Source organism: Leucoraja erinacea, chromosome 13 (assembly GCF_028641065.1).
Source record: "Leucoraja erinacea ecotype New England chromosome 13, Leri_hhj_1, whole genome shotgun sequence".
Lineage (NCBI taxonomy): Eukaryota > Metazoa > Chordata > Chondrichthyes > Rajiformes > Rajidae > Leucoraja > Leucoraja erinaceus.
In genome coordinates this window covers 28924138-28938897 of record NC_073389.1, presented here as the reverse complement: position 1 = coordinate 28938897, position 14760 = coordinate 28924138, and the positions used below count along the sequence as shown (strand labels likewise).

General features: G+C 44.6%; 1 protein-coding gene across 1 annotated transcript in view; it reads left to right on the top strand.

The window, feature by feature from the left end:
* The first annotated feature begins 499 nt into the window (after nt 1-499).
* Nucleotides 500-14760, top strand: part of phex (phosphate regulating endopeptidase homolog, X-linked) — a 60484-nt gene continuing 46223 nt past the window's right edge. Inside the window, exons 1-2 of the mRNA XM_055644717.1 lie at nt 500-1190; nt 12878-12943. Coding sequence (XP_055500692.1) covers nt 1067-1190; nt 12878-12943 — 190 coding nt within the window. The 5' untranslated portion in view covers nt 500-1066. The remainder of the gene's footprint in view (nt 1191-12877; nt 12944-14760) is intronic.

Below are 14760 nucleotides of genomic sequence, written 5' to 3'. Positions count from 1 at the left end.
AGCTGGCAAGAATCTGAAAGGGGGTTATGAAAACCAAGGAGGAGTGAACTGTTCAAACAAGGATCGAAGAGGTGAAGTGAATTAGTGGAGAATGGGGGCTATTCTGGGGACTGTTGGACGGAGATTGATTTGAAGGATTTCAGATTATAGAGCAGCACGAGTCATTTGGGAGCAAGGAATAAATGGAATTGGTTTATTGGGAGGGTGTGGCTTTTGAGGACGATGAGTTATTTTGGATACATTAAATAATTGGAATGCAACTTTAAAAAAACTTGGGCAAATATCTTTCCCTTGTGTGAATGTCCATTTCCTGCTGGAATTTCTGTTGAAAAAGTATTGCTTTCTCGAATCCTTGTATTTTTTTTTTAGGTTTTCTGGCTGCAATAATTGCATTTGAATAACACGAGCTTTGAAAGATATAACTTTTGGGCTCTCTAGCAAAGGGAAAAGTTAACGTATAATTCAATAAGGACAGCACTCCCTGCTTTTAATCCAGTAGCAAATGCCTCTGCATGTTTTTGTATAAGCGGAGAAGATCATTGTCTTTGATACCCAAATCAGGAAAGATCATTTGTCAAATGTAAGGTAAGGTGTTGGAGAATTAGAAGAATGCCTCATTGTAAATAATATAATCTGTTGACATGGCACTGTAAATGGTGTATTTCTGGTGTGGCAGATTGGTATGATGACATTACCGATTGCTCCACTGCTCCAACTGTTATGTTTGGAGGTGGAGCCAGTCTGTAACACTGACAGTTATGAACACCTCTGTTACTTCAGTTTGATAATTGCAAGCTGGGTAAGCAATTGTTGCTGTGCTTGGCGTGACAGACATAACCTAATATAATAAATCTCAGTGCTGTCATAGTCAGCCGCCAAGTCGGTGGCTGAACTTAAACCAGGATCTACAGTTTTCCAAGTAGTGTACAGGAGAGGGAGTGCAGACACTGTTCTTTCTAAGAGTGGACAGCTGTCTATAGTACTCCTTAGACAAACTTTTGTTCAAACTTTGGAGCACCAGCCTTTCTGTCAAGAGGGAGAGTGATGTGAAGCACTCCTGGACATCATGCAGATGGAAGTACTAGAGAACGCAAAACCTACAACGGGAAGGTGTCGAAACAAGCGGTTGAAAGTAGCCCTCCTCTTGTCTGTGGCTGTAGCTGTGGCTCTCGGGATCGTACTGGCACTTGGTAAGTGATACTCCATGAGTTGGTCTGCAGTTTCTGGCTCTCCATCTCACATCTTAGAGTTGAACCATCTGTGATAGTCATACAGCATGGAAACAGGCCCTTCGGTCCAACTTGCCCATGCGACCAAAATGCCCTTACTAGCCCACCTGCCCGCGTTTGGCCCATATCCCTCTGTTTTTTTGTAATCAATTTACCTGAGCAAATGTCTTTTAAATATTGTTATAGTATCAGCCTCAACTGCCTCCTCGGGCAGTTTGTTCCATATACTCTTCACCCTCTGTGTGAAAACGTTGCCACTCAGGTCCCTATTAAATTTTCCCCCGCTTACCTTAAATATATGTCCTTCAATCCTTGATTCTTCTACTCTGGGTAAAAGACTGTGCATTTACCCTATCTTTTCTCCTGAAGATAGACACAAAAAGTTGGAGTAACTCAGCGGGACAGGCAGCATCTCTGGAGAGAAGGAATAGGTGAAGTTTCGGGTCAGACAGAAGGGCCTCAACCCGAAACATCACCCAGTCCTCTCAAGAGATGTTGCCTGACCCGCTCAGTAATTCCAGATTTTTGTGTCTATCTTCAGTTTAAATCGGCATCTGCAGTTCCTTCCTGCACTATCTTTTTTCCTCATGATCTTATGCATCTCTCTAAGATCACCCCTCATCCTACTGGGCTCAAAGGAATAAAGTCCTCACCTGTCCAACCTCTCCCTATAGCTCAAGCCCACAGCCCTGGCAACATCCTCATAAATCCTCTCTGCACACTTTCCAGTTTAGCACCATTTTTCTATAACAGCTTGAATAAAACTGAACACATGACTCCAAACGTGACCTCACCAACATCTTTTAGAACTCTAACATAACATCCCAACTTCTATACTCAATAGATAGACACAAAGTGCTGGTAACTCAGCGGATCAGGCAGTATCTCTGGAGAAAAATGATGGGCGATGTTTTGGATTTGGACCCTTCTTCAGACGGAAAGTCGGGGGTGGGGTGGCGGGGGGGGGGGGGGTGGCAGGGAGTGGGGTGGCAGGGGGTGAAGAGCTGGAGGCAAGAAGGGGCCAGACCCAATCAGCCCAGCAACAAAATACCTCGGGCGAGGTAGTGGCCACCACTCCTGACTTTCAGTTTGAAGAAGGGTCCCAATCTGAAATGGCACCTAATCTTTTTCTTCGGAGACGCTGCCAAACCAGCTGAGTTACTCCAGTACTTGTCTGTTTTTGGTATAAACCAGCATCTGCAGTTCTTTGTATCTACTTCTATAGTCAATACCCTGGCTGATGAACGGCCAGTGAACTGCAAGCCTTCTTGGCCACTCTATCCACCCGTGACACCTTCTTACTCCGAGTCTGTGCCTGATCCATGTTCCTCTTAATGTTTCCTTATTACAATAGAATAGAATGCTATTTATTGTCATTGAAACCTGGGTTTGAACGAAATGTAATTTCTACAGTTTTTTACATTACAAAACAATCCAAGACCCACACTTAACACAGTTTACATAAACATCCATCACAGTGAATCTCCAACATCTCCTCACTGTGATGGAAGGCAAAGTCTTTATCTCTTCCCTTTGTTCCTTCTCTCGTGGTCCAGCAGTCCAACTGTAGTGTCGAGGCGAACTGGGGCTCCGATGTTAAAGCCCCCGGCGGGCGATGGTAAGTCCTGAGACCGTTTAAGCCATGCCGGGCAATGTTATGCCCCGGCTCCATGTCCTTAAACCAGCGATTCCTGCGGGAGAAGTCGCCGTTGCGGAGCTCGGAAAAGCGGTCTCCCACCAGGGACCTGCGAGCTCCCGATGTTCCCGTCCACCGGATCTGCGGCCGGTGCCTCCGAACTCCAAAAGTCGGGTCGCAGCCGCGCGCCACCACAGCTCTTCCCGCTCCGAAGTTGGCCAGCTCCGCGATGTCAGTTCCGCAGGCTCTGCAACTGGAGCCCCCAGGTTAGTCCCGGCCAGAGGTCGCCGCCGGCTCCACGATGTTAGGCCCAACGACATCCGAGACCCGACAGGGAATAGTCGGGTCCCCACCCAGGGAAGCGATTTAAAACGGTTTCCCCCCCACCACCCCCCCCCACCACCCCCCCCCACATATTCATGTACGTGTCTAAATATCTTCTAACAAGTCATCATAACATACAACACAAGCAGGTTTTTTGGCCAACCATGTTCATGCTGACCATCATTTGCATAATCCCACAGCAATCCCATTTTGTCTGGACTATATCTAGGCTCCCGTTGATTCTACCATTTGCCTACCAACTGCGGGCAATTTACAATGGCCAACTGACCTGCACATTTTGAGATGCGGGAGGAAACCGCAGCACCCAGGAGAAAGTGCAAATTCCCCATAGACAACACCCAAGCTCAGGATGGTGTTCTGAGGCAGCGACTTTACTAGCTGCACCATTAGGCTGCTTATATATTTTGTAGCTGTTTGGATGTAACCGTCAGAAAAAGATTGATTTTTATTAAATCTATTTAGTCGCATGATTTAATTAGTGTGTCACTCTATTCCTCTGAATGTCAGCATTGTAATTCACAAAAAGTCATGGGCACTGTCTTGCCTTTGAAATTGCAATGTATGTGGTGTTTCAAACCAGTTAAATCATGTTGGAAACTTATGCCCCTGTCTCACTTAGGAAACCTGAACGGAAACCTCTGGAGACTTTGCGCCCCATCCAAGGTTTCCGTGTGGTTCCCGGAGGTTTTTGTCAGTCTCCCTACCTGCTTCCACTATCTGCAACCTCCGGCAATTACCTGCAACCTCCGGGAACCGCACAGAAACCTTGGGTGGGGCGCAAAGTCTCCAGAGGTTCCCCTTCAGGTTTCCTAAGTGGGACAGGGGCATTAGTTGTTATCTGTGGCAGTGAAGGGCACTATCAAGCTATTATTACTCTTAGTACTCGAGTCAGCCATGATGCAGTAGAATGCAGGGTTTATATTTCATTCTGAAATAGGCCATTTGGCCCATCACCTCTATGCTGACCCTCATAGCAATCCCATCAACCCTCTTATTTTCCTGTAGCTTATGACTCATGGGTCCATTAATGTCTGTGAAGGAATAATTTACAGGTCAATTAACTTGCGCGTCTTTAGGATGTGGGGGGAAACTGGACCACCTGGAGGAAACCCACTCAGTCATTAAAGGGATAGTAGAATTAGGCCATTCACCATCAAGTCTACTGCCATTAGATCATGGCTGATCTATCTCTCCCTCCTAACCCCAATTCTCCTGCCTTCTCCCTATAACCTCTGACACACGTACTAATCTAGATCACAGAAGGTCACAGAGGATACATCACTTTGCTATCAAGCCTGCCCCAACTTAAATGTGATCATGGGTGATTTGCTCCAGCCCTTAACTCCTCTTCTGTGCCAGTTCTTTGAGGCCTTCAATTCCTTTAACCTTCCTCTTTAAATGCCGCCTATGATCCAGAACCAACTGCAAGAGGTGACGAGTTCATACACACCTCAGTTTTAAATGATCATCCACTAATCTTGCAACAATGTCCCCTCATTGGAGACTGCTACTTGAGGAAGCATCTCAACAGCTATCCTACCATGTTCCTGAAGGATCTTATATGGTTCAATACGACCACCTCTCATTCTTATAAGCTCCAAAATAAACCAACCTAATTCTGGAGCTGCACGTGATAGGATAACCTCCTTATTCATCAGTTAGACGTTTGAATCTCCTTTAGAATGCTTCCAATGCTATTGTACCCTTTTATAAGTAAAGGGAATTGAACAGACCTCACTGACACCCTGTACAACCCTGTGTGCAACACATTCCTATTTCTAAACTCCAAACCTCTTGCAATAAAGGCCAACATGTCATATGCCTTCCAAATCACTTTGGCTAAATTGATTGAGTCTTTTGAAGAAGTAACACATGATTATGAAAGGAGTGCATTGTTATTGTCTACTTGGACTTCAGTGAGGCCTTTGAAAGGGTCGCACTTGGAAGGCTGATTTAAAAGATAGACATAGGACCCAGGGAAAGGTGGCCAATCCTTCAGCCTGAAGAAGGATTCCGACCCAAAACATCATCATTTATCCCCAGAGATGCTGCTTGATCCACTGAGTTATTCCAGCACTTTGTGTCTATCTTCGATATAAAGTTGGCTTGGTAATAAGTGGGATGATGGTGGAGGATTATTTTGTGATTGGAAGCTTGCGATCCACAGTGTGCAAACATAGATTAGTGCTGAGACCCTTGCTGTTAGTCATATACAGCAATGATTTAAATCTGGGCTAAGGAGGAATGATTAGTAAGTTTGCAGTTGACATGAAATTTGATAGCGTTGTTGATAGTGAGTGAGGTACCCTTATGCCCCTGTCCCACTTAGGAAAGCTGAACGGAAACCTCTGGAGACTTTGCGCCCCACCCAAGGTTTCCGTGCGGTTCCCGGAGGTTTTTGTCAGTCTCCCTAATGATCGAAAGTGGTTTCCGCTTCCTCTATGTTCCGGCGATTATTTCAAAAAATTCAAAACTGGCCGCAACTAAAAATAGGTTGCCGTTTTTAAAATCGGAATTTTTTTAGTCAAAGCCGGTTGCGATGCTAGTTGAAGGTGGTTGCCGGAAGTTGCAGGTGTTACCTTCCACTACCTGCAACCAGATGGAATTTAATCCTGATAGGTGTGAGGAGATGCATTTTGGGAGGGCAGGACACATATCTTGAATGGCAGTGCCAGGGGGTGCATTGAGGAGTACTATAGACCACTTTAGGGACTGTGGTACAAGTCCATAGATACCTAAAGATGGCAGCACACGTTGATCAGGTGATGAAGGAGGCATATGGGACGCTGGGCTTCATTAGTTAGGGCAGTGAACAGAAGAGCATGGTACAATTAATCATCACTGGCTAGGACACAGCATCCAGTTCTGTGTGCAGCTCTGGCCACCACATAATGGGAAAGACGTGATTACTCTGGCGAGAGTGCAGAGGCGATACAACTGGAAATTACCTGGGATAAACTGTCTCCATTTTGAGGAGAGACTGGAGGAGCTGGATGTGTTTTCCTTGGAGCAGAGGAGGTTGAGGGGGTGTGGTGACCTGATAGATGTGTACAGGATTATGGGTGGCCTCGATAGGGTAAATGGTGAGAAACTTTCATCATACTGGAGACATCATACTAAGGGCCCCTGGGCCAAACTTGTGGAGTAAGAAGGTTAGAGGGGATCTGAGGTTAAAAAAAAAATTGGGGCAGTAGTTAGTTGGAATCTGGAACACACTGCCTGAGAAGCTAGTGAAGGGAAGTGCTCTCACAACATTTAAAAAGTATCCGGATGAACACAAATTGCCACGGCATAGAAGGATCTGTACCAAGTGGGAGGGATGAGTTCCCTGCTAGAGGGGATGAGTATAGATGGCCACTGTGTAGCTGGCATGGACATGGTGGGCAGCACGGCCTGTTTCTGTATGATATGACTACGTCCACTCAGTCAACTCTGCTCATTACTTCTTCATATTTATCATGCAGGATGTACCTTTCGTAAAACCTGGTGACCTGGATTGATTGCATTAAACTTCTTGAAATGACAAGGAAGGCATTTTGGGGTCCTGGCAGAGATGTTTGTGTCTTCTTAACCGTGGCTGAGGTATCAGAAGACTGGAGGGTGGCTAATGTTGTGCCTTTATTTAGGGAGGTCTGCAAGGGCAAGTCAGGGAACCACAAGCCAGTAAGCCTAACATCAGTGGTGGGAAAGCTACGGAGAGCGATCTGAGAAACAGGATCTATATGCATGTGGAGTGGCAAAGGCGGATTAGAGGTAGTCAACATAGTTTTATGTGTGGGAAATTATGTTTCACAAATTTGATTGAATTTTGCGCACCGAGAGGATAGAAGAAAATAAGGCAGGAGATGCGGTTTACATGGACTTTATCAAGACTTGGTCAAAGTCCTGTATCATAGACTGGTCTAGAATGTGAGATCACATTGGATTCAGGGTGAATTAGCCAATTGGAAAGAAAATTGAACTGGTGAAAGGAGGCATTGGGCAGCAGCAAAGTGTTGTTGTTCAGATGGAGGCCTGTGACCAGTGGTGTGCCGTAGGGATCAGTGTTGGGTCCATAGCTGTTTACAATTTGGATGAAAATGTAAGTGACATGATTAGTAATTTTGTGGATAGCACCAAAAATTGCCAGTTTTCCTTGGTGACCTTAGAGGTTTATAATATCATGAGGGACCTAGGTTTAAGGTGAGGGGTGAGATTTAAAGAACATCTGAAGGGCAATTTTATCACACAGTGATGAGTATGGAACAAACTGCCAGGGGAAGTGGTGCAGGCAGGTACAATTACATAATTTAGAACAAATTTGGACAGGTTCATGGAATTAAACATTTTAAGCCATATGCAGCCAAAGTAGGACTAGCTCAGGAATGTACTTTGGTTGGCCTGGATGTGTTGGGTTGAAGGTGTATAACTCTATATATAACTCTATGACTAGCTATTTCTTCATTGATGATAGACTCCAGCATCTTATCAATGACAGATAATAAGCTAACAGCCCTAACGTTATCTGTTTTTCTCTTCCTGAACAATGGATCACATTTGTAGTTTAAAAAAATCTTTATATGCTCCAGTCTTTGATTTACTTTGACCTCCTTTTTCAATCTTTCTCATGGAATCCTTCTTTCTAACAGGAATAAATCTGCTGAGTGCTATGAACAAACTATTTAAATATCTGCATTGCTCATCCAACATCATACCATTATAAATGTGTTTATTTGTGGACATTGGTTACACTCTTGGTTTCACCCCCCCCCCCAAACTGTATCCAGAATTCTAACTCATTGTGATCACTCCCTCGGGGATCCTCAACCAAAACATCTTTCATTAATATTATGTCATTAAACATGATATAATCTATAAAACAGCTTGTCCCTGGGTAGAGTCCATAACATACTGTTATGAAATAACCCCAACACTCTACAAATTCCTCCTCTTCAATACATTTACCAGTTTCAGTAGTCATGAAACAGGACCTTCGGCCCAACTTGCCCACACTGGCCAACGTGTCCCAGATACACTAGACCCACCCGCCCGCATTTGGTCCATATCCCTCCAAACCTGTCCTATCCATTAGTCATATCATTATGGAAAATAAAATGACCTATGTTTCTTTTTACATGCCATTGAAACTTCCCCTTATATGATTCGGCTTATCAAGAATCCACATCGTCCTATTCATTAATTCCATCAAACCAATTCCATATCACCACTCAGTGAATTTATATAATTACTCACCACTGCTCTGACTCCTTCCTTGATTAACCAAGCTGTCTCACCTCCTTTACTTTTTACGAAACACAATGCGTTATAGCCAAATGAAATTCATGGACTTCATCAACTTCACCACCAATTTTCATCCTGCACTCAAGTTTACTTGGACCATCTCTGACATCACCCTCCCCTTTCTTGATCTCACAGTCTCCATCACAAGAAATAGACTATTGACTGACGTCTATTACAAACCAACTGACTCCCACAACTATCTCAACTACACTTCTTCCTGCAAAGACCCTAACCCCTACTCCCAATTCCTCCGTCAACGCCGCATCTGCACCCATGATGAGGTGTTGTATACTAGAACATCCGAGATGTCCTCATTGTTTAGGAAATGGGGGTTCATCTCTCCCATCATAAGCCCAAACCACCCCCTCCTTGGGTACTTTCCCCTGCAACCACAGAAGATGCTGCACCTGTCGCTATACCTCTTCCCTCGATTCTGTTCAGGGACCCAGACAGTCCTTTCAGGTTAGGCAGAGGTTCACTTGCACATCCTCCAACCTCATCTACTGTATCCAATATTGTTCAAGATGTGGGCACCGTACATCGGCAAGACCATACGCAGACTGGGCGATCATTTATTGGAACACCCTCGCTCAGTCTGCGTGAACCAACCTGATATCCCGGTTGCTGGACACTTTAATTCTCTTCCCATTCCTACACATTCCTACAGTTGGGAAAAGGGGAAGTACAACGGGATCTGAGGGTCCTTGTTCATCAGTCAATGAAAGTAAGCATGCAGGTGCAGCAGGCAGTGAAGAAAGCAAATGGCATGTTGGCCTTCATAACAAGAGGAGTTGAGTACAGGAGCAAAGAGGTCCTTCTGCAGATGTACAGGACCCTAGTGAGACCACACTTGGAGTATTGTGTGCAGTTTTGGTCCCCTAATTTGAGGTAGGACATTCTTGGTATTGAGGGAGTGCAGCATAGGTTTACAAAGTTAATTCCCTGGATGGCGGGACTGTCATATGCTGGGAGAATGGAGTGGCTGGGCTTGTATATTCTGGAATTTAGGATGAGAGGGAATCTTATTGAAACATATAAGATTATTAAGGGTTTGGACACGTTAGAGGCAAGGAAAATGTTCCCGATGTTGGGGGAGTCCAGAACCACGGGCCACAGTTTAAGAATAAGGGGTCAGCCATTTAGAACGGAGATGAGGAAACACTTTTTCCACACAGAGAGTTGTGAGTCTGTGCCTCAGAGGGCAATGGAGGCTGGTTCTCTGGATACTTTCAAGAGAGAGCTAGATAGGGCTCTTGAAGATAGTGGAGTCAGGGGATATGGGGAGAAGGCAGGAACGGGGTACTGATTGGGGATGATCAGCCATGATCATATTCTGACTCGAAGGGCCAAATGGCCTACTCCTGCACCTATTGTCTATTGTCAGACCTTTCTGTCCTCAGTCTGCTCCATTGTCAGAGTGAGGCTAAACGCAAATTGGACGAACAGCATCTCATATTTCGCTTGGGCAGCAAATATTGATTTCTCTCTCTTCAGGTAGCCCCGGCATTTCCTCTCTCTATCCCTCCACCACCCAAATCGCACTAGCTTCTCATTTTCACCCTATAAACAGCTTACAATGACCTATTTCCTTTATCATAGTTACTTTTTTGCAAATCTTTCATTTATTGTTCTTTATCTCTCCACATCACCGTCTATATCTCTCGTTTCCTTATCTCGAACCAGTCTGAAGGGGTCTCGACCCGAACGTCATCCATTCTTTCTCTCCAGAGATGCTACCTGTCCCGCTGAGTTACTCCAGCTTTTTGTGTCTATCTTCGGTTTAAACTAGAATCCGTAGTTCCTTCTAACATAAACCCTAAATATTGTCAGGTATGTACCAATTTGTACGTAGCTGAATCCTACAATCTGGTAAAGACAAAATCAGCTATATATAAATGAGCCTGTTGAAGGATAAACATTGGCTGATGCACCAGAGAAATTTCCATGCTCTTCTTTGACTGTCATGGGACCTTTTAAGTAAGCTTGCTTAGGATAGATGGAGCCTTGAATTCAACATCTTCTCCACGCAAATGGTCTCTTTGGGAGTATAATCTTCCCTTACTGTGGGGTAAGCCCAGCCATGAATGGCACTAACTAACCTCATGTACTGCATTCAGTGCTCCTAAATGGCCTCCTTTATGTCAGCGAGACCAAGTGTAGATCAGGCGACTGTTTAGCTGAACACTTAGTCTGCAAAGGCCTGTTGGATCTCCTGGTTGCTAACCATTTTAACGACTTCCCATTTCTACAGCGACCCCTCCAGCAAACTGGAGGAACAATATTCATATTCCGTTTGGGTCGCTTACTACACAACCATATGGTCATTGAATTCTCCAATTTTAGGTTACACCCCCTCCTTCTCCTTTCCCTCTCTTCTCTTCCCTACTCCCCACTTAAGTGCACATCCATTTCTCCCACTGTCGTATTGGAGAAGGGCATGGTAAATTGAAGTAGCAGAGGGCTGGTGTCAGCATATTGGGCTGAATGGCCTCCATCTCTGCTATAACTTTTCAATGATTGTTTTCTTGCAATAGGACTTCCAGTAACTGTGTGGGTTTTCCCAGTTTCCTCCCACATGCCAAGAGTTGAGGGAGTTGCTTTGACATTGAACAACATGTCTCTTAGAGTGAGGTCGATTAAAACAATACCAGTTGACACCAATGCTGCTCCTTCATTAAACATTCTAAATTGCAACGTGCACAACTTATAAAATTCTGTTTTTCTCCTTTCCATCCTTGTTGAGGAGAAGCCAAAAAATCTAAACTGGAAGCAGCTACAACAATTATAAGTCTTCTGGGTACCCAGACGTGGCGTCGAAGGTCGAAAAGCCGAAGCAAAGAAGTGGAAGCCAAATAACCGAACGGAAACAAAGTTGGAAAGCCAACTAACCGAAAGGGTGGGATGCCTAAAAGCAAACTCAACGAAAGGCCGCTATGCCGAAACTCCAACTCACCGATAGGCTGCATCGCCTACAAGCAACCAACCGAAAGGCTGCTCTGCTGAAAAGCCAAATAACGGACATGAAGTCGCCGGGGGGTGGCAGGACTTGTCAGCAATTGGTCCAGACACCCGCGGCCATCACATCACTAGCCGGTGAAGACGTCCCAAAACGTCACACTTCCTTCTCTCCAGAGATGCTGCCTGTTCCGCTGAGTTGCTACAGCTTTATGTGTCCATTTTCGGCTAAAACAGATTACAGATTATCTGGTGTTTTGTGCGTGGGAGCTTGTTGTGTGCGTTACTATATTACTGTGTTTAAACAATAAACAAAACGTGCTTCGGGAGTGGGAGGAGATAAAATTGTTTGTTGTCATGCACACTTGTCATCGGCCCGCCAAGGAATTTGTGTAAAACACTTATTCGGTGCTTTAAGTCAAATAATAACACAATTCGACGCGACTTGACTCACTCGTAATGTAGTAAAAGATCTCAAGTTGTTCTCAGGAATATCATCAAATAGCGCTTTATACAGGAACTAAACATACCAAGACAAAGTAGAGAACAAATAAGTTTTATGGAGGAGAGGTTTATGGAAGAAATTCCAGAAATATAGATCGAGGCATCTGAAGGCATGGTCACTGTTGCTGGGATGCCACATCAAAACTTTGGCACTGGACTAAGGATATGAAGAGTGAATATTTTAAATATCTTATAATGATACAGGAGGCCATTTGGCCAATTGGGCTCATTCTGATTCCGAACAGCCCCTGTTCCCTTATCCTTATTTTCCAATACCTCTCAATTTACTCAAGACATGTCCATCAACAATCCTTTTGTTTCCGTTTACGGTTAACTTGCTCCAAGGGCAATATCCAGCAGCCAACTAAGAGCAATGCACAGCAGTCGACTAACCTCCCAGTTTTGTCGTTGGAGAAACTCTACACAGGCATGCCAGGGTCAAACCTGGGTGGTAGGAGATGTGAAGCATTGTCAGGTGAGCCCAAGCGATGAACGGTGAACAGGTCTGATATAAGGGCAGGCACTAGGGACCTGAATGGCCTCAGATTGGCAGAGGGTTGTAGATAGTACCTTGGGCAGGAGGCCACACCTGAAGCTAAGTTATGTAAAAAAACAGGATTTTAGTTGGTAACTTTGGGCCTGTTGAGCTGTGGTCGTAGTATTGTGGGAATGTACGCAGGCCGTTGGACGTGGCTTTGTGCCAGTTGTTCTCTGCTGCAGTTTACTTGTAGGATTTATAGTCCGAGGTCACAAATCATTCACTTCCAGCTTGAGAAAATCTCTGAACCTGCTCAGAAGCAGCTGTTACACTAGTATTAAATCAATTTCAACATTGCATAGCCAAATAACTTTGAAAATAGCATGGCGGATTGTTTCCGGAAATGAGAACCCTGAAATCTGATTTGTTTTGTGTCTGTTTTATTTGCAGCTGGCAATCGAGTGATCAGTCTGCACTCTGAGGAGTACTGCTTGACAGCTGAATGTGCAGAGGCTGGTAAGTGGCCACTTTATTACGTTTGTGGAATTATGTTTTATTTCCTTCATAGGATGTGCTCAATGGGGCTGGGGTACCATTCCCTGCTGCTTAGAAAGCTGTACCTTTGCTATTACCTGAAACCCCAGCTTGTTTTGTTGCACTTTTCTCCTTTATAAAGGAAGCTCTATTTAAGGACTGCGGGCAGGACCCCAATTTAAAATCTGTTCCAAAAGGAAGCAGCTCTGACAGTACACTAACAGGGAAAGTAACAAGAATCATCACTGGACAGGTTAGTCTTCCTTGGAGGGTTAAGGAACTTTGTAAAAGCAGGGACCAAAGTTTGGAGATACAAGAACCAAGAGGTTGCAGATGTTGGAATACTTGGACTGCTGGAGGAAGTCAGTGGGTCAGGAAGCATCTGTGGAAAGCCTGAAGAAGGATCCCGACCCCAAACCACATCTGTCCATTCTCCACAAAACAACATCTCCACAAAGGCTGCCTGACCCGTTGGGTTTCTCCAGCTGTTGTTTTTTTTGTTGTTCAGGGAACAGGTTTCTTATGCTTGGTGGTCCTTCGTGCTCTCCCTTTGAAGGAGTTTGACCCTCTATTTCAGGTCATTTTGCCATAGACTCGCTCTTGACCAAGAGCCAGAGAGAGAGAAATAGGCAAGTGAGAGAGACGGAGAGAGAGAATGTTTTTTAGTTTTTTCTCCTCTTCAGGTGCATGTAATACCATATTCCCAGATTGGTCAAACCCCGTCTCAAACATACTGTTCTGCTGAGATTTCTGATGACATTGCAATATACTTGGACTTTTGTTGGTATCCTGAGTACTTTGATGATAACAATTTTTTTTGGCTTTTCTCACCTGCCCAGAGCACTCAATCTACCACCTTCCTTGCCATGGGATGGCATCAGGTTCACCATTCTAGTTGTTCTTGGAATGTTAGTTGTATCATTGGTACTGGTAATCAGTCAGCCTTGGCAAAGACTGGAGCCAGATCGGCTTGGGATCAGGAAAAATCAGGAAGATTAGTTTGGGAGCAATGGAAAACAAATAATGTATTTATACTCTGAACAAACCTTTATAGAGTCGTAGAGTCATACAGTGTGGAAACAGGCCCTTCGGCCCAACCTGCCCACGCCAACCAACATGTCCCATCTACACTACTCCCACCTGCCTAGATCCTTCTAAACTTATCCTATCCATGTACCTGTTTACCACATTGAAGGTTCAGTTCCAAGTGATCCAGAAAGTACTACAATTCACTTACTCTTTGTTGGTGGAGCTTGATGTCACAGCACTCATTGACCATGTTTTCTTGTTGGGATTAGTGAAGGTTTCCTTCATTTACATAACCTGTGATATCACATTAGGTCATACAGTTATGTATCACTCGGGGAAGTTCTTTGCTGGAACAACTCCACTGCCCTACTCTCTTCCCATTGCACTGTATCCCACTACCATGCCCTTTCTCCTCTTCTCTGGTCCATATAAATCCCAAAACTCCCCTCGTAGGCTTTTTGAATCTAAACCAAAACACATTACACCCACTCCTCTTAGCCCCCCTTCAAAGCCAAATGAATCCCATTTTTTCCTGTGTCAATCCAAAGCCTCATTCTCTTCTGTGACAACACATCCAATTCCAACGTGGCTTTTTTACAGTATGTATCAAAGACTACATCAACAGTTCCACTGGCCCACGCTTTTGTTATAGTGCGCTTAATTGAAAGCTGACTAACCTTGTTCTTTCCCCTATCCTGCACCTGAATGGGAGGGGCAACAATATCCCGGCAGGCAGATTTGCTAGTGTGCCATGGGTAGGTTCAAACTCA